Genomic DNA, 24,608 nt, shown 5'->3' on the forward strand with positions numbered 1-24,608 from the left:
AATTCTGCAGTAAAACTAGTCCAACGGGGCTCCAACTCCTCATGTTAAAAATGGCTCAACAATGGACCTCTGTCTGCCGGGTTTGTTGAACGAAAAAATGGCATTCGGTTCAACGGTCTGTTTCAAAATCGGCAAACGAAGGTCCCGTGTTTGCCTCCCGTTGAACGATTGATTGGACTTTCATTGGACCAATGATCCAACGTATTGGACCAATGAAGGACCACCGTTGAACGTTTTTTTCTAAGTGGGTAAGGTTTACGATGCCAAGGGTCCACACACATTTGCATTGCGTGCAACCGCGGTCAATTTGACAGCGGGTTCAGTTTTACACAGTGGAAAAAAGCGTTTAATAGTCAGAGATGCCAGATCTGCAGATTTGTCTGCAAATCTGCAGATTTCGGACATAGTGCTGCAGACATTTTTTGTTGTGCAGACTTTTACAGACTTTTGAAAATCGAGTTTTTCGCAGACTTTCGTCAAAATTTACAGACTTTTTAAATTACCGCGACCTTTTTTTCGCTCGCCAAATCAGTTTTGCGTGTCATACTTAATAGAGAAATTGCTGCCAGCAAGGCATGCTTGCTAACTGCAGATTTATTTCACATTTACAGACTTTTTAAACCCTGTCTGCAGATATTTGAAATTTTCACCTGGCATCTCTGTTAATAGTATCAAAAGCTTACACTGAAAAGAATGCGCTTAGAATTTCATAAGTTTTGAACTTTTAACCACAGACTAACGAAGTAATACTCAGTCCCATTAAATGTTAGACTATTTTTTTTATTTGCTGTGTCACTAACATGACAGGCTAAGGCCAAGGATGGCCCATCTCGCCTGAATATTGTTAGGTTATTTTTCGATTGTGTTATTATTTTCGATTTTTATTTTGTTTTCGATTGTAATTGTTTTTATAGTGACTCCCGATGATAGTTCCGCGGTGTCGCAACACTGAATTACTCCGAAGCGCGAAAAATCTTTCTTCCTCGAACAAGAAATACACAAATTTTCGTCGTACTAGTGCGAACCCACATGCTAACGCGTTGAGAGCTTCACCAGAAGTGCTTAGAGACTTTCAAAAAAAACATTTTTATGATAATTTTAGCTGTTATCTACACACTTTATGGGTTTCCGCTTCGTATATTACTTCAATGATTGGCTTGACATCTTGGACACATCCACACTAGTATTAACCACACCCTTTTATACCATGTTCACATTAGCGCTGATATCACTTGATATACCGAGATGATATGCATATCATGTCGAAGTGTTCACATATGATCGAAATGATATCGTTTGACAATCAAGTTGTCATATTGAATGTTCCCATTAGCAGTAAGATCAATAATATTGCTTTTCTCTCCTACAATTCAATCAATAATTGAAGTCTTGCAATTAATGGTTTCCGAACCCCAGTATTCGTTGAAAAATTTAAAATTATAATGATTGTTTATTGTCACTCTCAAAGTGACGTTTATAAATGAGTACGTTCAATGCCATCATCCGTGTTGCTAGTAGCGATTTTTGACAACTCGACATGATATCGTACATGATATCCCGGATATCATGCCAAAATGGTGATACGCGTTGACATAAAATTGTATGGGATATCATGTGATATCGCACATGATATCATCGGATATCAAGTATATCCGTATATCACTTGATATCAGCGCTAATGTGAACATACTATTACATTCACGAGTGGATTGGTCAATATACCAGTATTTTCATTTTATTCACCTGGTTTCAAGACTCGTTTTCATTTTTGCTCGTTTGAACCACTCTTCGAAAAAAAAATCATATTTTGAATCAAACAACCCCAAATATGTAAAACATTCTCCATATGCACTGCACAAAAAAAAGCTTTTAATGTAGGTTATAACACAATCCTTTACAAAATCTAAAAGTGCAAGGATAAACTCAAGATGGAATAGTCTATGATTTTTCATATACCATTCAATTCATATACCATACCCCTCAATGAAATCGGTTCACCGTCAATACACTTGTACTCAGGTTTACTATGATGATGATTTCCGAGTGGGTCTAATACACAATAGCAATTCGTTTTCATTTTATTTCATCAGAAAAAAAAACAACATTTAAAAATTAGAAAATTTCCCACATCTAAAAGGACATCATGCGGAAAAACCCCGCCCCGTACGTGTCTTATTTATTATACAAAATTATTATCTTCATTTTTTCTTTTTTTTTTGACTTCATTTGATATTCATCAATCCCGCATGTACATACAAAAAACGAATCATGAGACGAGGTAAATGAGATTTTAATGTCCATATGTTTGGTAGTGGAAAAGCAATGTTATTGGCAGTAACATTTTTCATAATTAGTATATATGATGGGCAATAACTTATTGCCTTTCATATGTACTTTTTTATTGAAAAAATAAAATCAAAATGCAAAAAATATAGAACCGACTCAAAGCGGTTCTGCCAATCTCATATGGCAAGAGTCCGACAGAAACATAACCGTTTATAACCAGACTTTGGCCGGAATTCTGACAGAATTCCGGCAAAAATGGCTGGCAGACATAGCCGTGTGAGGAATCTGCCCGCCGCGTACAAGTGGGAAGTGTTGAAATTTCAGATTATGGCGCATGCTAAACGCAAACTTTTAAACAATATTGAATTCGTTACCTTTTCCGTCAACAGATGGTGTAACTGTGATGTCTTTTTCAATTTGTTTTGGATTCCCTGGAGTGATCAATATTTATATATCAGTTGTTTTTCAAAGAAGGGCGAATCTTACAAAAGTAAACATATCGAGTTTTTCTCTCCTACCAATAAATGCTTCAAAATCCTAAAATTTTACTTAAAAATTCGGATTCTACAAAAATCTCAATCTTAGTAATACAAAGAACTATAAATGGCGACATTGTTATTCCATTTGTTTACATAAGTGTCACCCTCCGTGTTCCATGCCAACAAACAGGGCGATACTTCAATTACTAGTAAAGAAGTGTGAAACTATTTATCTTTTTTATTTTAGATGATTTCCGAACCTATTACTATTGGAAATAGTAAATGAGACGATAAAATTACCCGCAGATTTATCTTAGTCGCTGAAATTGATTTAAAGGTTAGCATTTCCGGCAAAGTTTTTCCTCTTTAGAAGTTGTAACGTTAACTTTGTAGAAGCATAAATCAAGCAAACATAGATTTCCCAGTGTAATAGTAATGTAGTTGAGCAACCCGTGACAGCAAAAGCACCGTCTGGTGGAGAATGGGTGCGTAAATGCTCCTAAAATGCATGCAAAAAGATGCCTATGACAGACGATAGCTTATGACAGACGTGATATCGGAATCACTGTGCACCGTGAAATCACATGTCTGTCACCCTAAATCACGGTGGTATCACGCAAGCATCATTATACAACGGTGATTTCCGTACTACGGTCATTCATCGTTGTACTGCGCAAAATCACATCTCTGTTTACTGCTACCATCGCCATTGGCGAGCGATGGTGAACTCATGAAACAATATTTCCTTCATCTGAGCATCAAATAATAAACAACCATTGTCATATTTTGAAAAAAATCTTGGTAAAATGCTAACAAGCATCATAAAACTCAAAAAGCAGTCAAACCAAAAAATGTTAATAAATTTGGTGAAGTTTTGAAATACAAATAAGGAAAATAATGTATTCATATTTGCACATAAAATCATATTGAGTAATCGTTTTCTATTCAATGACAAGTAAATTTATTGTTGCAATGGATTTGAAAATATAATGATTCATATTTTGAATGCACACGTGATAATAATAAACGATAAATATCGAATACGTCAATAAACCAATTGTGTAATCATCCTGTTTATTGATGATCAATCGAAATTCCATTTATCACCTTGGTCCCCTATATTCACTTCTGGAAACTCTAAATCTTCTCTAATCATCAGGTTGACTGCCGTTGGATAGAAAGAAAACTTGTTGGATAGAAAGCAAAATTAGACATCAAACCTATGTCAAATCTATTGCGGAATGATTTAAAATTCAAGAATGTTTCAAAATCAGCTTTATGATAAACATAATCCTTTTTATGAAAATTTCGTAATGAATAAACTGTTACATTGACAGAATTTTTCTGGAATATGTGTGTGCCATGCCGATTTTGATGGTTACATACTAAGAATATCTTAGATTTATGTATTATTTTGGGACTCAATGTTAAAAGTTTATGCGCTTTTATTTTTATCGTGAATATGCGGGTGAAAAAGGAATTATGGTTGAACACCTTGAAATTTATGCCGATTTGGCAGAAGTTGGCATGATTTAGAAACAAAATTTAGTGATTCATCAGCTTTTTGGTAGAAATCGGCGTCGTTGCATAGAAATAGTGCTCATGTTTCGGAAATTAGTTCTAAATGCCTTTCATTTTTCTTCCATTTTCTATTTTATTCGATGTCAGTGAATGTTATGGTACAACATCAATATTATGGACATAAAATTTTCCCTAATGCTAATTACATTGAAAACAATGAAGGAAAAACTCCTGTGTCCCAGAACAAACGTGGCATAAATGTACCTTAAAACCATAAAATTTGATATGAGTAAAACTGTCATTCGATGAACATTCACACATAAAATTAGTTTGATAATTCAGAGAGGCATTGATTATATCTGTCATAAATCAGTTACTAGGAATACATCTCAAACGGCAAAAATTTTTGGTTTCTATATTGTCGATCATCTGAGTTGTTTCGTTTCACTGTATATTTATTCTGTGCGCAAAACATGTCTGTCACCTCATCGTTGTACGCGTACAGCGTTGTACAGAAATCACATGTCTGTCAGCGGTATTACCGTCCAGTATTTTGATTGCAACGGTTTCAGCTATCGTTTCTTACAAGTTGTTAAGAGGTAAACGTAGGAACGGCTTAGTAAGTAATATAAGAGAATGTATATAAAGCGAACCTGTCACTTGTTTATATGGCCTTCTGAAGAATCTACCAAGAAATTTGAACTGCTTAAAACAGCTCTAAATCTATTTTGTTTGATATATCTTCATATAACACCGTCGTAGAGAATAACATACGAAAAAAAACTTTGTTTGGAAAATACGTTTAATTATGTTTGAATGCAAAAACCAGAAAAAAAACATTGAGAGCAAAAACCGCACACAAAATTTTCAATGCAAGAATCGTTTAAGAACATCCTTCTCGCAAGAACCGGACAAATAAACTTAGAATGCAAAAACTTAACTACGTTTTTCCAAAACAAATATCATTATCTGGTTTTTGCTAAGTTTTTATCGACGGCCGCTGTGAGAACGCAACATAGATCAGGTTGCTCATAACAAACCATGCCTCGTTCACAGCGACAGTTGGTAAAAACTTTGAATGCAAAAACCGGATAAATATCTTTGTTTTGTAAGAGCCGGTTAAATTTTTGTACGATTTTTGCATTCAGGTTTTTGTTAAAATAATATATTCTTTATTTATTTTTAAAAATAATATATTCTTTATTTACCATCTCATGTAATCATTGGAAATTTTTTTGTGAATATCAAACAGACTAGAAAATACATGGTTGTCGTCCACAGTTTGCGAATATTTTCGCGTCAGTTCATCCGCAGATTTCTCGTGCACTAGTAATCCATACCAGCCTGCATTTTTCGAACCAAAATAGTCAGTCACAGGAGTTGCGCCAATGTGCAAACATTCATGCGGTTTCAAATCTTTCAGCTCAGCAGCATTCTCGGCGGCTTCGAAAATTTCTTTCGCTGGCTTCATGTATCCGACATCGTAGGAATTTAACACAAAGTCGAAATAGTGATTTATTTTCATGTTTCTCAGCAGAACATCCAATCGCGGGTCGAAATTAGAAATCACTCCTAATTTAAAGGGAGCATCTTTACTGTTGCTTGATTCCAAGTGTTTTTGAAGTTTCAAATAATTGAGAAAATCAATAGAACCGTAACAATGCTGCCAAAAACCACTAGTTTTGAAAAAATCCATGAAGTGTTCAGTCATTTGCTCAATTTTGTCATCGGGAATATTATGAGTGCCGTTTTCATTGAAAATTCCTGAAAGAAAAAACGGAGTTATAATTTACAATAATACATATAAAGATTGTTCGTTAGTAAACGCAGTGGCCCCTAAAGAAAATTTCGAGAATTTCGAAAGAGATTCAAGATCAGATTTGGAAATTTCGATGACATCGCTTATTTGACTGTTTTTAACACTCATCACTTTGTAATTCAGGAACCGGAATTATTCGAATCCGGATGAAATTCAGAATCGAAGATAGTAAACAAAAGTGTGACAATCGATTGAGATGCAGAAGTGAGTTCATCTATGAAGTTTTTATCATTATTTGTGGTACTTCCAGAAACGATATTCAGAGACCAGCATAACCAAAAATTTTTCGTATGTCCATGAATTAGTATGACGAAGAAATTGAAATAGTTTTGAGCCCAACTTTGAAGATTTTTTAGTATCACCATCTTCTATGACGGTTTGAATTTTAAAATCTCATAACCCTGTGATTTCAAAATTGGAATTGATGAATCGGATAAAATTCGCCTATTTGCAAGCAGTATGAATCAATATAAATACGAAATTGTTTTGAATTTGAAAATACTGTCATCTTTCTAATACATATGTCATGTTCGAACGATTATGTTACCAAACACGAACCGTGCTGAAACGTCATGAAAATGGGTGCTGTGCAGATTCTTTTAGGTGCTGATAAACAACTGCATAAAAAAATATTGAAAATCGTGTTTCGTTTTGCTCCAAAACATCGCTTTATCATTAAGCGCCTAAAACTCCTACTACTGGAATAAGGCGAAAAGTTGCTTACACAAAAATATCGATATCTTCGTTAAAAATGGACGGATTTCAATGTTCAATTGCGACAGATATTGACGGATTCAATCGATATTGACAAAAATGTTAAAAATTTGGACATAAAACTTCATATAACTCAAAAAGTAAACATCCGACGCGACTAGTTTCTATCCTCGGTCCTGTCATCACTGAGATCTCGACCTCTTTGTTGACAACACACAGACGCACACATACGGAGTTTGTAGAGCTAAATCGATTGGTATATGACACTCGGCCCTCCTGGTCTCGGAAAATTTTTCTATAATACGAATTCTATACCTATTTTTAATATTTATAAAAAAAAGGTAAAATACACTAAAAAGCCTAAGTCCTTCTAACTATCATGACACTTTAACTCACTATTTACTATCTCTACTACTACTTGATTCATAGTGTTTGAACTTACCCATTTCCTAACTCCTGAACATTTTACTTTTCTTGATGTCTTAAGTCCTGATTTTCCGCGAACGTTGGAGTCCAAGTTTGATTACGGTTTTACCCGATTGCATCAAACGAGGCATGATTGACATATTTGGCATACCCGTATTTAGTACCACACTGCCCATAGACCAGTTGACTAGTCGTCGAGTGGATGACGAAGAAAATTTCAACCATCCGCTTTGCATAAAGGCACCGACTGTGATGGAAAATGTGACAGAGCATACATTCGTATTTTCTTTTTCGGTGCAAAAGTTCGAATGACATCATTATGGCATGCTGTGAATGGCTCGTGAAAACATAGGTCAATTCAAACCGATTTTTCAATGGTAACAGATCGGCTGAAAAGTTCGTATCGTTTCTATGAGAGGGCGCCACTAGAATTAAATCCATACCATTTTCAGTTAGTACCAACCTTCAAAAGATACGTGTATAAATTTGACAGCTGTCTGATTATTAGTTTGTGAGATATTGCATTTTGAGTGAAGCTACTTTTGTTATTGTGAAAAAAATGGAAAAAAAGGAATTTCGTGTGTTGATGAAACACTACTTTTTGATGAAAAAAAGTGCCGCCGATACCAAAAAATGGCTTGATGAGTGTTATCCAGACTCTGCACCGGGCGAAGCAACAATTCGTAAGTGGTTTGCAAAATTTCGTACTGGTCATATGAGCACCGAAGACGATGAACGCAGTGGACGTCCAAAAGAGGCTGTTACCGATGAAAACGTGAAAAAAATCCACAAAATGATTTTTAATGACCGTAAAATGAAGTTGATCGAGATAGCTGACACCCTAAAGATATCAAAGGAACGTGTTGGACATATTATTCATGAATATTTGGATATGAGAAAGCTTTGTGCAAAATGGGTGCCGCGTGAGCTCACAATCGATCAAAAACAACAACGAACTGATGATTCTGAGCAGTGTTTGGAGCTGTTATATCGAAATAAAACCGATTTTTTCGTTGATATATAACAATGGACGAAACATGGCTCCATCACTTCACTCCGGAGTCCAATCGACTGTCAGCTGAGTGGACTGCACGCGATGAACCGAACCCAAAGCGTGGAAAGACTCAACAATCGGCCGGTAAGGTTATGGCGTCTGTATTTTGGGATTCGCATAATTTTCATCGACTACCTTGAAAAGGGAAAAACCATCAACAGTGACTATTATATAGCGTTATTAGAGCGTTTGAAGGACGAAATTTCAAAAAAACGGCCTCATTTGAAGAAGAAAAAAGTTTTGTTTCATCAAGACAATGCACCGTGTCACAAGTCGATGAAAACCATGCTGAAATTGAACGAATTGGGCTTCGAATTGCTCCCTCATCCACCGTATTCTCCAGAATTACCCCCCAGTGACTTTTTCCTGTTCTCAGACCTCAAGTGAATGCTCGCTGGTAAAAAATTTAGAAACAATGAAAAGGTAATCGCTGAAACTGAGGCCTATTTTGCGGCAAAGGACAAATCGTACTACAAAAATGGTATCGAAAAGTTGGAAGATCGCTATAATCGCTGTATCGCCTCTGATGGCAATTATGTTGAATAATAAAAACGAATTTTGGCAAAAAAATGTGTGTTTCTATTAAACGATACGAACTTTTCAGCCGAACTGTTAACACTTAAACGAAATTGCTTTAAATGTTTAAGTTAAATGTTTGTGAATCGATTGTTTTATTTAAATTCATCAACAAATGACTGGGTTGTAAACGTTCAAATTTATGAATTTTTAATTGATACCCGGCCCCATATAGTAGAGACGACCCGAACCCGAACCCGGTATTGGCCGGGTTCGGGTACAGAAAAAGATATGTTTGTCGGGTTCGGGTCAGGTACGAGTGCCGATTTTTTATCATTTTCAACGTGTACGTTACGGGTTAAAAAATTTGTTCGTTTTTTCGTGTTTCGAGACTTTTTTCGGGCTCGGGTAGGGTACGGGTAAAGATTTTATTTTTTATCGGGTACGGGTCGGATTAGGGTTTTGTTTTCGGGTTCGGATCGGGTACGAATAAAAGTTTTTTTTCAATCGGGTAAACGTCGGCTTCGGGTTTGACAAAATGCTTACCCGACCATCTCTACCGTATAGTGAATATCAAAAAGTCAAGCTGTGCAAAACCTGACCGCTGTTTATACGGTGTTATTTGCCGAGATTTAAATTTTCACCCCTAAATAGAAAACAAAGGATTCCAAACTTGTGTTATGAAGATTATTATAAATGGTTCTCAAACACTTTTTGGTAGTAAATATTCGGAATTCGGAACAAATATTTTGCCATTTTTTCCTTTCTCATATAGAAAGGTTATGCAATCACTGTAAAAATTGACTTTTGAATCAAGGCCCGGAGGGCCAAGTGCGATATACCATTCGACTCAGTTCGTCGAGTACGCAAAATGTCTGTGTATGTATGTGTGTGTATGTGCGTATGTGTGTATGTAACGTCCGACTTCCGGATCCGGAAATATAGGGTAAAGTGTGATAAAATTTTTACACCATCACTGAAAGGGGCGAAAACACGTAAAAAGTTTTCTAAATCGACCTCAAATATTCTCCAATTGATAGTTTTTATCAGTAGACGGTCAAACAAACCGATTTCGGTTTTAAGAATCGAAGAAAATTATTTTGAAGAATGCCACAGTATTATTTATGATAGTATGATTGATTTGAGAAAGGCATCATTACAGCACTAGGTGGATTAAGACATGTTTTGTATGTAGAGATGACGATTTCCGGCCTGTCAATATTCCTCAAACATTTTACAATATGAAAATTTTGATTTGTTTTACAATGTTTCTCGCTAGAGCAAAAGAGTGAAGATTACAAAACAAGGAGCACGACGCACAGTGGTTCAAAAGCTAAATTTCACGCTCCTAATTATTAACATTATAAAAATGAGATTTTCGAGACAAAGAATTTCCAGCAAAGTTTCTTAGAAGATTCAATTTATGTAATTAATGTAATGTAATTAATTAAATTTAGAAAAAACTTTTTTTCTTATGAAAACTTATTTTAGAAAACCCATTTTGAAAAATACCTTATATCAATTCATTCATAGGTGGAACTTTTCTCTCTATCTTATTTCTTCTGCACTGACGATACGTTCAATTATAATACATACGCCCGATGATTGATAAGAAAAAAGGGAGTGAACTGTGAGTGCGGCCTCCACCTTGTGTAATCTAATTCATTTGAAACATCATTTGTTGATTAATCTTCAAGAACATACGTCAAACTTGTAAACAAATATATAATTCAACCACTCAGAAATTCATCTGGTTGTGAATGCATGATAGTATGAGTTTGCTTCTCGTGTTGCTAGAACACACTCTCCGATTCAAGCAAAACCGGGTACTACTAGCCGATGCGTAACTTGACCTTCGCTTTCAACAGGTTTTGCTGCCGACTCGTGAGTGTACTGGACTATAGCATGGCCAGTGTTGAAATCCTACGGACACTGAGAATCCTTCCAAGTCAGGACTTGAACATACGACACCTCGCTTTTTAGAACAGCGCCTTATACTCTGAACCGCCGATCCGCCGAGTAGGTGTAAGTTCTTCGATTCACAGCTGCTAATTAAACCTTCTGTTAAAGACTAAATCAAGATGCAATACTTCGATAGAAAATTGTACCTGTTATTGTTGAATAATAATATTAAGAGCATTATAATATGCTGTCCAAAGTTTAAATTTACTCCAAAACATCTTACGAATACTAGCCTAATTCTCATATTTTAGTTAGGATTTGAAAGTTTTGTTTAAAATACATGAAGCTTCTCGAAGAGTTAAGTCAAATATCATAAGACCATTTAAATAATAAATGGGGGTTTAATTCGCAGGAAGTTGATCTTACAAGTCCGTTTAATATATTCAAGCCACGATCTGGAAGGATTCTTAATGTCAGTTGGATCATGGAACAAAACACTTTTTTGTTGATGTTTTCTCAACAATAATCCTTATCAGAGTTGTGAACATTTTCACTAAAAACACATTTTAGTCTTCAATATACTTTTAACAACGGACTACATATTTGTTTTCTTTAAAAATGATTTCCAATGTGTGTGTTTTAAAAAAATCGCTCACACAAAACAAGAATCAGTATCGAACCGACTTGCACTCTGTTCGGTTTGATAATACCGTAGAGAATGTTTCTCTGCACATCAGCTACAGGACCAAAGTGTTCTGCTGGTTTATCTTATCCGCCGTTCGCCTCTCACAAGAGGCAATGATTTTCAATGTGTGTTTTCATTTAAGAAAATCGCTCGTACGAAACAAGAATCATTCGTCATCTAACACTCGATGTGGATAGACGAATAACCTACTACGACTAATTTCGATTTTGTTTAATTTTTTATTCGCAGTTGACTACCTGCCCAAGCTATGGGTAAAAACCGCCATAGATCCGAGAAAGATCCAAAAGATGCTAAGCGTATGAAGCCAAGTGATGTACAGGTAAACGATCGTTTGCTGAGTAAAAACCAATATGCTGATCTACCAGTTGATGTCGAAGAGGAACTGCAGAAGAAGGAAAAAATGCCACCTTTCTACCTGAAGGGCTTCCCACCAACTCTACGCTCGGATTTCAACACACTGATCAGCAAAGGACTACAGGCAACAATCCGTTTATGTACTGAAGGCTACAAAATAACTGTTCCGGCTTTGAACCACTACAAAGGAGTGGAATGCTATCTGAAGCAGACAAAAGCGGAATACTTCACACACGATATTGCCGCCAACAAACCTATGAAGGTTGTACTTCGAGGACTACCCGACATGATGGAAGCCGAACTAAAGCAGGCCCTGTCGGAGGCTGGACTAAAGCCTTTGATGGTATTTAAAATGAAGCGACATAATACGGACAAAAAGTTTAGAGATCAACTGTACCTGATTCATCTGGAGAAGGGCTCCATCACCATGAGTCAATTGAAAACGATTAAATCGTTATTTCACATAATCATCGAATGGCAAAAGCATAAACCGGTACATCGGGATGTCACACAGTGCACGAACTGTTTGAACTACGGCCATGGAGCGAGGAATTGCCACATGAAAAGTCGGTGCGGGAAATGTGCCGAACCACACAATACCAACGATTGCCTACTAGATGACATCGCTGTAAAATGTGTGAACTGTGATGGCGACCATCCATCTACTAGCAAATTGTGTCCCAAACGTGCTGAGTTCACAAAAATTCGACAACAGGCGTCCCGTAAACAATCAACGCGCAAGAATGTTCCACAGAAGGATGAAATTAATTTCCCACGGCTCCCACCGAAGAGGGATATTCCGAATTTGCCGCCACTTCCTCGCAGCAATCCAAAGACTTCAGCCGCTGGGTCTCAAAAACAATCTTCCTCAAGAATCCCTCCTGGATGGGGCAATAATCAACCACAAACAAGGGATGACTCTGGTGATTTATTCTCTGCTGAACAACTGATCGTCATTTTTGAAACAATGACAACAAAACTACGAAACTGCAGAACGCGGTTAGATCAAATCAACGCCTTAGGCAAATTCATCATCGAATATGCAATATAATGAGTTGGTTATAGTAAATTGGAATGCTTGCTCACTCAGGAGCAAAACTGCTGAATTGTCCGACTTTCTTCAAGAGAAGAATGCCGATATTGCTATTTTAACTGAAATTCATCTTAAACCTGAAATTTCTATTTTTATTTCCAATTACAGGATTCACAGGCTCGACAGGGCAACTACCAGAGGAGGGGGAGTTGCCATTGCCGTTAAACGATCCATTCAGCACAGGCTTCTGTCAGCCTTTAAATTGCAACTCATAGAAGCCATCGGAATTGAGATTACAACGACGATGGGACCCATCATCATCATTGCAGCGTACTGCCCCAAACAAACCAATCTTCGAGATGGTACGTGTGCATCATTGAAGCGAGATCTGGCTATGCTCACTCGACGACAGAACAAATTCATCATTGCTGGGGACCTGAACGCACGGCATGAGCTGTGGGGAAACAGAAGACAGAATCGAAACGGATTCGTACTTGCCGAAGATTACGAAGCTGGACAATACAACATCTTCGGTCCGGATCAACCAACGCGACTTTCCAGATCAGGAGTTCATTCCATTTTGGATATATTCATCAGCAACATCGCCATAGACAGCTCTCCGGTTGTCTTCTACGAGCTCTCTTCTGACCACTTTTCAGTAATATTGACGTTGGGATCTTCACCAGAAACAGTGCCTATTCAACCTCGGAGGAACTATTATCGCACCGATTGGGTCCAATTTCAACATATCGCCGACCAACTTATTAATATCGATTTGCCACTTGATTCCCCGATGGAAATCGATGCAGCCCTATCTTCCTTCCAGCATTCAATCACAGTCGCTCGTGATAGGACGGTTCCAGTACAACATATGCCGAGTTCCTCTCTTCAAATCGACAGTGTCACCAAGAAACTCATCCGACTTCGGAATATCTACCGGAGGCAGTATCAACGAACTGGCATCCTAGATAGGAAGACTTCTTATAACAACTTAACTAGGATAATCCAGGAAAGGATATCTGAGCTTCGCAACAGGAACTTCCAGCAAAAGCTTCGAGAAATTCTCCCACATTCAAAGCCCTTCTGGTCCTTAACGAAGGTGCTTAAGAAAAAACCGAAGCCAATTCCTCCTCTGATGTCACCCCAGGACGCAGCTGAAGGAATACCTTTAATCACACCAGTAGAGAAGGCAAATGCGCTAGGCCAGCAGTTTGTGTGTTCTCACAATTTAGGACTTAACATTGTTAGTCCATATGAAAGAGCCGTTGCTGATAGCGTAGCAGAGGTTGACCAATCAGACAGCTTGGTTCCTGAGGAAAGTAGAGTCACTGCGAATGAGCTGATGGCTTTTGTGAAAAAATCCAAAAATATGAAGGCCCCCGGTTTCGACAACACATTCAACATTGAGCTGAAACATTTGAGTATTCGCTCATTTGTCTTCTTAGCTAAAATTTTTAACAGGTGCTGGGAGCTTGGTTACTTCCCTTCAAAGTGGAAGTTAGCTAAAGTTATCCCAGTTTTGAAACCGGGGAAAGATCCTTCTTTTTCCAAGAGCTATCGGCCCATCAGCTTACTCTCTGCCCTATCCAAGCTGTTTGAAAAGTCAATACAAAGGCGAATTCTTGCTTTCGCAGATGAACAGGATATATTTCTGTAAGAACAGTTTGGGTTCCGGAAAGGAAGATCCACCATCCACCAACTCACAAGGGTTAACAACGTCATCCAGCAAAACAAATCAGTGTCCAAAACGACTGCCATGGCAATATTGGATATTGAAAAGGCATTCGATAATGTGTGGCACGATGGACTGGTGATCAAACTGCATCGGTATAATTTTCCCATGTATCTTATTAAAATTATCAAAAATTATCTTGCAGATAGAGCATTCCAGGTTTCTCTGAATAATGCACTTTCAGAAAGATTTACTATTCCTGCTGGTGTACCCCAGGGAAGTATCCTAGGTCCCATTCTATACAACATTTTCACATCAGACATCCCACCTTCTGTCACAATTTGCTGATGATACTGCCATTCTTTACAAAGGTCGTGTCATTAATGCTCTGAAGAATAAACTACAGACAGGTCTGGACGCTTTAACGGAATATTTTACAAGCTGGAAAATTGTGATCAATGCAGCAAAAACTCAGGTCATCTTGTTTCCACATTCAAGATCTCCAAAACTTGTTCCATCAGACGAATGCAGAATACGATTCGGTGATGAGGTCATTCAATGGTCCGATGAAGTTATCTATCTAGGACTCACCTTTGACAGACATCTGATATTCAGGTCACATGTTGACAAAATCGTTCAAAAATGTAGCATACTCATCAGGTCTCTGTATCCGCTGATTTGTAGAACATCTAAACTGTGCCTGAAGAATCAGATGGCTGTTTATAAACAAATCATCTACCCCGCAATTGAATACGCAGTCCCTGTTTGGCGGGGCTGTGCACGAACACGCAAACTTAGGCTTCAGCGCATTCAAAGTAAGATCTTAAAGATTATTCTAAATCTTCCCCCTTGGACAAGGACTAGTGAAGTACATGAGATGGCTTCACTGGATATACTAGAACAAAAATTCGAACAATACTGCACGAAATTTGAAAAGAGGTGCTCAATCTCTGAAATACAAATAATTCAAAATTTGTACGTATTAGGTTAGGGATAGTTATAAGTAGGTAGACATTTTATAAATAATTAAAATAAATATTATGATTAAACATTAGTATGTAAAACAAGAGTAACTAAAACACCTATTATTAATAACGAATCGTATGAACAACAAAGATGAAAGGCCAAAGGGTCAAAACACTAGTACTGTAAAATGTTGATGTAATACACAAAAATAAGATTAATAAACAGATATTTATGCAAAAAAAAACGAAACAAGAATCACACTCTGTTTGGTTCGTTGATGCCGTAGACAAGATTACCTTGCACATCGGTAACTGGAGGGATTGTGGAATTATTTTGCGCGTCGTTCGATTCAAATGAGAGACATTTTGATCAAAATACCCCTGTTTCTTTAAATTCGAGGAAAACGCAAAATGACCTCGATCATGGATTGCTCGTTGAACATCATTTAATTTTAACATTAAAGCAACAAACTAAACGGTCCTTTTCAGGGTATCAAAAATGATCAAAGAATCATTTTGAAAAAAAAGTGTCGACACAAATAAGTTTGTATGAAACACACAAAAAATAGCTACAGAATATTTATTCAAAACAAAAGTTAACAGTGATTTTGACGAAAGTTGTTTGATCCTGCTTCAAAAGTTCGAATAACCCCATTGACCTGTCCGTTATATTTATTTTTCTGCAAACACAATACACCTCGATTCTCTGTAGTAAAAAAGTCCAACGGATGTCCTTCATTGGTCCAATTATTTAAATTAATCCTATGAACGTGCAATAAATCATTCGAGGGACCATTTTGGGTCTTAAGATTACCGGTTTTCACAGACATTTGGGCATTTTCCCCCGTCAATGAACATGGTAGAATTCCATTGTTGAACCATTATGAATATCGAACTGAAGTTGGATTCTCCGGAGGATTCAGGAAGTTTTTCAATACTTTTATTTATTTAAAAATATATACTACACATTTAAAAAATGTTACATCTTTATAGATGCACATAAAAGGAGCGTCGCGATTCACTTACATTCACAATACAAAGCATTTAAAGATAAGTCATATCATTACCATCACAGTTGTTTTAGCTGGAACTCACATCGATACAGACGCAAAATTTATATTTACATGTTAGTAGATGTAATATTGTGACATCACCGAAAAAATTACGGCATACTTGAATTTACGTCAAGCGTAAATTTCGTTTTTTCTAGGAGTGTACATACAGGCCCATACCCAGACTTCGGTTTCGGGAGGTGTGCCTTTAATAACTTTTGTTTCTTGGAAACAAGAGGGCAGTTTCAAAATTACAAAAGAAATAGTAAAAATTTAAGAATTCCCATAAATTGTATTTTGCAATTTATGTAAATTTTGAATGAAAATATGTGCCAAGGGAAACAGTTCGATTTTTACATTCCTTTTATCATATCGTCCCACAGTCGGGACACAACTTCCTGTTTTGGAATTACAGAGTGACGAGTGCTAAAACCTTCAATTTCAAGAATGTGAGACGATGCAAAAGGAGCAAATACTTTTAAGCTATTCAGACAATACACATCGTTGAAGTCTAAGGTGATAGATTAGCTGAAAACGCATTTTATCTTTCCATGCAACCTCCGACAAGATGGCTGAACCGATTTTAATAAACTTAGGCTTAGGTTACGTAACCAATGAACAAATTCGAATGTGCTGATCTGGTTTCGAAAATGTCTTCGAATATGCGACGCAAGCGTTAAGTTATGCTTTTCTGAACTAACCGAAAGAATCTGAATGAATTTGTGTTAAATATCAGCCGAAATTCGTGTCAGAAATTTTCCAAAAGAAATAATGGATAATGGATTGAGAAGATGTTTTTCGGTATATCATAGATGAAACCTTGAAAGAATATACAAAACTAGAATTATACATTGAAAACGTCTATTGTGCGTGTACTACAATTTAGGACAATTCAAAGAATTAATTTGTTGGTAAGCTAACGATTTTTACTGAAGAATATTATTTTAATTGCGTTTATCTATCTATTTATATTCCCATTTAATCAAAGATGTTTTAGGCTGACTAACCAAGCTTATTAATAGTTACTAGCAAAACTACGTTACCCACTGTACTTTTAAAACACATCTGAACCAAATTTCTATCATCCGCTCAAGCTACTATGTAACTTTGCTATAACGGAAAACATTTAAACTGGTTAAAGCCGGTGTAAAATAAATTATATAAAAAAGCGTACCGACTGATCTATAGGTAGCTATCGGTCCCAATACAAGCAAACTAAATCGGCAATACAATTACTAGATATCTTCTTCTAACGGAACACGGTTTGAACAGGTTCTGTAATATTATCCAAGCTTGTTTGTGTATAGACTGAACTGAAAGACCTTGGATTTAAAAATATGATGTACGTATGACACTCATGGTAAATATACTTAGATAGTGAGAGTAGGGGTTAAATGCATAAAACGCGATATTTTGAAACATATAGACAACAAATAATTTTGCTCACATGAAACGACGCTTGGTTTTAAAAGTAGATAGGATCCGAAACAATCAATTTAAAAACTGCACCGGATAGATTTGCTAACGCGGTGGTATACATGAATTTTATAATAGTCAGTCAGACCAGCTACATCGTAACTCTACATACGCTGAAAAAATCTTATCATTTATTTATTGGCTTGCTATGAAGCCATATTACATAATGATACCCATGCGGGATGTACTTACGAATATTAGCCTAAAGAAAGTTTATAAAAAATAATCTCGTAACACAATTACCTCCTATCATCATCTGCCACCATTGCTTGTATCCAATTTTAGTCTTCAGTCCAAAGTTCGGATGCAATCGGTTCATTTTGCGCCTGATCACAAAAAAATGAATGGATGTGTGATTACAACAAGAAATTTTTTAAGTTATCTACTATGACTAGGTATTTGTATCTAAAAATCGAAAACTAAATGATTATCAAATATTTATACCTGATAATGTTCATTAGTTTATTGATTTATGTACACTTATTTTACTATATCTAAAACTTTTAACTTGATTAAATTCTTCCTCTGCTTTGAATAATATTAAAAAAATCCAGGGTAATAATATAGTCATAGTAAGTTTTCCTCATAAGACGCCCACATTTTATTTCACTAGCTCCGCTCTTGAATTGTCATAGAAGTTGACTTACCAGCTCTGAACATAGTTTGCTACCAGCTGACTGTTGTTATTGCTTATGCCAAACATAGCACCCAATTCGCCATACTTTTTACCAGGCGCGGATCGAATTTGCAACAAAGTATTATGCACATCGAATGTGATTAGACGAAAACGAGATAAACTGCTCATGATGGCTGCCACTGAGATCCGACCTAAAAATTCACTAAACCTGTTTCAGGACACAGACAGGTACACTGCACACTCGAATGGTGCAGGATTGCGAGTGAATAGCACAGAAAACGGACTGATGAGCTGATGTTGAAAATTAACTGGTCTTGAGATAGAAGATTTCAGCTCAAAAACCGTATTTTGAATGTTTCTTATCATCTCTTCTACATTCTTCCCTGATAAGATGTCAGTACTATATTGAATTCTGGACGTGGTGGTGAGACCGTTGAGTGAAGCAGCATTGACTTTTCGTGACGAACATTACTACTTTATGCGCGAAGAAAACACTCAAAGGCACGTACACCGTGAACGCGTGGAGCTTATTTGAATTTCAAATCGCTACTATCCACCTTTTCCAACTTCGATTCCTCAACATAGTGGTAAAATGGTTTGATATGCGCTCCCAAACATACAGTACATCTTACGGAGAAATACAAATTGTCATTACAATACAGTTAATACAGTTACAGTTACAAATACAGTTAAAAGATGTAGGATTTGATTTTCAAAAGAAAACACAAAAAATGAGAAAATTGATTAAATCTTTATTGGAATCGATAATACGATCAACGAACGATTTCGTGCAAATGTTGGCCGCGCCTCCGATTTATATGGCCCATGCGCAAGTTACCCCAAACAGTGACTTTTTTGGGATGCATTGGTAACTCTTGCAATGCTTCTTGCTGGTCTTCACTGAAGATGTGACAATTTTGCTCGTTGACATATCCATTCAACCAGAAATGAGCTTCGTCGCTGAACACAATTTTTCGATAAAAAAGTGGATCTTCCTCCAACTTTGCCAGCATTCATTCATGATTAAATTATTGGCCAAATGACAATTCATGATAAAATTATAGACCAAACAGAACAAGTTCAACAATGACGCAAGACACGATTCGAGCGATCAGTCAAAAACAATGTTGCCAAAAAGATACCAGCAACAAAAATCACCCTTTATTTGTTTGCTTGTTTACGCTTTAGTTTTATTACTTTACATATGTTCTTATCGAATTGTTTCCAGTTATACAAGTAAAAATCCGTTTAAAATCATCGTTGCGCACGACTTTGCACGCATGAAATACCATTGTATGAAAGCTCTAATGCAAGAGCCAATAGGGGATTACTAGGCTGCTCGGAGCGCCTCTACAAGAGAATTTCTACTTTATGAATGATTTTTAAAACAACCGTTAAATTTCTTACACAAATTGAAATCTCTACTTGGATATCTGTTCTCTGTGATCAGATGTAAGCTCGATTTTTTTTGAGAAAAATCGACTTTGGAACCACGAATAACTCAAATTTAAAATATCCTTAAAATGTTTGGTATTAACAAGCATTCCCACTTGTACGTGGCGGGCAGATTTCCCCCCAGACGGCTGGCTATGTCTGCCAGCCATTTCTGCGGTTACAGCGGCCCAAACCATTATCTGTTGCGGGTGTTGCCTCCTGGTGGCCAATCGATGACTCAAATTCTCGTATGAACGGTCGGTCAAGTAAACCCTATCGTTTTGAGAGTTTACGAATTGCTCAATTGGAAAAATTTTCACGTCAGAAAATACAATGTTCGGAAATTGACCGCTTTCGGCCAAACGAAGCAACTCCTTCGCTCTCTCAAGTCATCAAGTCAAGGCAAAAGGTGGTCATATCGAGCAAAAGTGAATTGATTCTGAATTTTGTATTATATTTACACATTTTGTACTTTGAATTAAGTAAAAGTAATTTTCCAAACTGAATTTATGGCCTTTTTAATTGGTTACACTTCGAGTGCCGGACCCTGTACATGCGAGATTGATGAATATCAAATGAAGTCGAATAAAAAAAAGAAAAAAGAGAGAGGAGGGAAATAAACAAGACACGTACGGCGAGATAATGACGCAATTTCGCCTGGACAATTTTGACAGCTGCCGGAATGCAACCAGCCTTCTGACGGTTGCCAGAATTCCTCACAAGCGGGTTAAGGCCAAATTCAAAACCAAAATAAGGCGCCTAAAATTCCAAACACATAAATTGAACGAATCATTGCAAAAAGCGCATCGTGCAAAACCGACACATAGAAATACGAAATATTTTCAGTGATTGAGCGCAGTGGACATACGTCACGTTTGGTTCGCTAGTGGTAGGGGAAGGTGTGCGTTTGCAGGCAGTGTTCGGTTGCCGGCACCCCACCGTAACTTTTAACAGAAAGCAGATAGCGTCATTCCGACAAATGCCATGTGTGTGTAATAGCAGCACGTTCTTTTTGTGCTGAATACCGAAGCACATAGACGCTTGTACCTTTTGCTGCGCTCAAAACAAATTTTAATTACGTGAAAATCAACACAAAAGTGTTTTTTGACTTTTTTTTATATAGTATCATTAATTGAAGAGCATCAATCGAAAAGGTGAGCGTATTGAATATTAATAAAGTGAAATCTATCTATTTCGTGAGATGGAGTAGGGTCCAAACGATGAAAAATCATCATTTTCATAAATTTTTGCTAGAATTATCGTTCAACAAAATAAATTCAAATGTTTTGCATGATAAAAAGCATCATTTGAACAACAATTTTTTGGTGGAAAAATATTGAGAGATAAGTCGGTAAGGTGGTATTTTTAAAGACGCTTCTTAAAAATCATGATTTGCGGTGTCCACTGTATCTCAGCGCAGACTAATCAGAAGTGAACAAATGAACGCAGCATAGTTAGAGTAGAAATTTTTCTAGACCTCAACGTTTCTGCTTGATTTTTTTTAAATTTTTGGTGGTTGTTCAAAGTGAAAACTACGATTTTCCACGAAAAAATCCGTAATTTTGTAGCTGTTAAACCTCTCCAAAGTAACAAACAACGAAAAAGAAAACGTTGGGGTCTGATTTTTTCTATATAGAAAGTGTGTGCAAAATTTGAAAAAAAAAACATTGGTGCAGTATATTTTGAATGACGATAGACACGGACTTTCAAAACCTGCTTTTGAGATAAACGCGTTTAAAGTTTTTTGTCTGTAAGGTCTAACATTTTCAAAACAATCATATTTTTTTATAATTCATTGTAATGAAACATTTCAAGAATGTTTTGTCAAGTTTTGAAGTCAATCGAAGTAGAAATTTCGGGCCTGTGCGCCGAGCTCTTACTTCTTCTAAGAATGAGATATCCATAGATAAAGGTGATTCACCTGCAATTTTTCTTGAAAATAGAAAACTATTTGATGTTCAGTACGTCTAAATCTTTTTCACATCAGTTGATAATCATATCGAGATTGTTACAATTTTTTTCTGATGTGCATAATATTGTTGTGCCACCAGTATACGCATATTCCTTGTCACATACATTGCACTTCGCCTTTCTCGACTTTTGGTCCACGTCAAAGAATTTCCGCACGTCACTTTATGTTGATTTCACATTTCACTTATTTCAATTTTCATGTCATTTACAACCTCGCGCAGAGGGTCAGAAAGAATTTTTTTAAAGAAAGTATCGACACCTCAAAGTATCGACTCGATATTGGACATCCCTATTATAATGTATATTGCACTTTCATCATATAGGCCCATGCATCCATACATACATACACATACATACATATATACATTCATACATACATACTTTCGTACATACATACATACATACATTCATACATACATACATACAGTGTATAATGCAGTGTCATCCATTTGTCCAGAATGCGAGCACGCTGAGGAAACACCAGAAAATATGATCTTCGAGTGTCCCAGGTTTGTGGAAGTGCGCATGGGAATGCCAGTCTTAGGGGTGGGCAATATAGTTGAGGAAATGTGTAGCGAAGAAGGCAAGTGGAATGCAGTATACAGGGTGGTAACTCAGATACTGTCAGAGCTGCAGAAAAAATGGAGAAGGGATCAGCAAATAAGCGTTGGTTCGGGAGAACTTTTTTCGACAGGGAACCTTCCGTCGGTGTAGTCTTGATCTGTCGTCGAGGTCAAGATGAATAGATCACGACAAAGCATCGGATGGATCGCCGAGGCACCAGTGAACCGGATACCATCATCCAACCGGAATCGCTGGACCGACACAGACATCTTTCCGGTCGATTCGCAGACGGGTATCAAAGGCGTCGATTTCGGAAGAACTTACTTCGCCAGGGAAGTCTCCGTCGGTGTAGGCTGAATCCTTCGGTAGGGACTTGTAGAGTGCCACAGCACTGGTTCGAGTCGTCGGGGCACTAGCGAACCGGAATCACTGAATCGGCACTCTTTCTGGGTGTCCCGTGTGGTGCAACAGTTGATTCGGAGTTGGGAGAACTTCCATCGCTGGGGAATTCTCCGTTGGAGTAGTCTAGATCGTTCGTTGGAGACTAGACGAGTAGATCATGACGTAGCACTGTTAGGATCGTCGGGACGCCCTCTAACCGGAATTACTGGATCGACCCCTACTTCTATCTCCTCTATTGGTCAATCGTTAGTCCTGAACTGAAACGGTGGCCTTTATTAACGTGTATGCATGCACTTCCTCTTACACTTCACTCGAAGATCATTTACCACAACAGGTCTCACACGAAAACGACAGAAGCTCACAAAATGAACTGGATTAACATTGTTTGTCAGCTATCAGTGATTAGCTCACATATTCAGTCTATAATATTTCGTTATAATCCACAATACTCCTTCTATTTCATTGTACAAAGTATTCCATTGTACACAAAACACCGTTCATCTGTTGTCATCGTGTGAAACCCAATTGGGATACGTTCACTTTACTTAATTTCCACTTCACACTGGTAATACGAACCGGTAGTATGAAAATGAACCATAAAACAGAGCTTAATTTTGACGAGTCTGTGAAAATTCGATTTTCAAATGTCTGCAACAAAAAATGTCTGCAGCACTTTATTAGAAATCTGTAGATTTGCAGACCTGGCATCTCTGTATGGCGAATTTTAAGCACAGACTAACAGACAGGACACTCAAATTAGATTCTTCAATCATTATAACGGTCATTTCGAATATTCCTTCAGTTGGGACAGTACTCACATGTGTTATGATGGCGCCACGTTACCCTATCAAAAACATCCTGTCTGTCATCTAGACTGTGTTTATTTTTTTCATTTACCAACAGAGTTGCCATTCATACAGAACTACCTGTAATGTATTGATTTGTATACGTCCATGCAAATTTCATGCAGGATACAGATTTAATACATATTGCCAAAACTATATACATAATTGTGCTTACTTCTCATCCTCCAACGCAATACAAAATTGAACCCGTTTTGTTATAATATTTACTTGCTTCTGGTCTGCCGCCACTTAATTTCGGGTGGAAACTACCAACACAATAAAAAATAGTCTAGATGAACAACGTTGAGTCAAATAAATGGTTACCTTCCAACACCGCGAAAAAGTTAAATATATTATTAACGTAATCCAATAATTTATTGTGACGATTCATTTTCAAATATTTTGATGAAATCAGGCATCCCTGCAAGCAGCTGATCGGTGTTGACAAACGAGAGGAAACTAACTAGTAAAAAAACTATTACATAACACAAGGGGTGTACAGATAGTAAATAGTTCGCGCAGTACAATATAGGTGGACCTAGTGCATCACGAAAAATTATTTTTATAAGAATTTACTCATACTGTCATGTCTGTTAGTCTGTGTTTTAAGTATGCATTTTACCGGACCCTGTCAGCTTGGAGCGAAATCTTTCTTCAGTTCAGCAACGCCATCGCACGGTATCACATTCAACATATCATGAATTTGACATTTCTCTCCCCTACTTCTATGTACGAGATTCGATACGGACTCGCCTGAGGTCGCCATGATCGCAAAAAATG

General features: G+C 37.1%; 1 protein-coding gene across 1 annotated transcript; it reads right to left on the reverse strand.

The window, feature by feature from the left end:
• Positions 1 to 5,463: 5,463 nt before the first annotated feature.
• On the reverse strand, positions 5,464 to 19,150 carry LOC131436615 (rhythmically expressed gene 2 protein). The gene is made up of 3 exons (XM_058605435.1): positions 18,623 to 19,150; positions 18,219 to 18,301; positions 5,464 to 6,050 (listed from the first exon to the last, which is right to left on the reverse strand). The coding sequence occupies exons 1-3, from the start codon at positions 18,778 to 18,780 to the stop codon at positions 5,491 to 5,493; spliced, it is 801 nt and encodes a 266-aa protein (XP_058461418.1). The 5' UTR covers positions 18,781 to 19,150; the 3' UTR covers positions 5,464 to 5,490.
• Positions 19,151 to 24,608: the final 5,458 nt, after the last annotated feature.

This window comes from Malaya genurostris, chromosome 3, assembly GCF_030247185.1.
Source record: "Malaya genurostris strain Urasoe2022 chromosome 3, Malgen_1.1, whole genome shotgun sequence".
Lineage (NCBI taxonomy): Eukaryota > Metazoa > Arthropoda > Insecta > Diptera > Culicidae > Malaya > Malaya genurostris.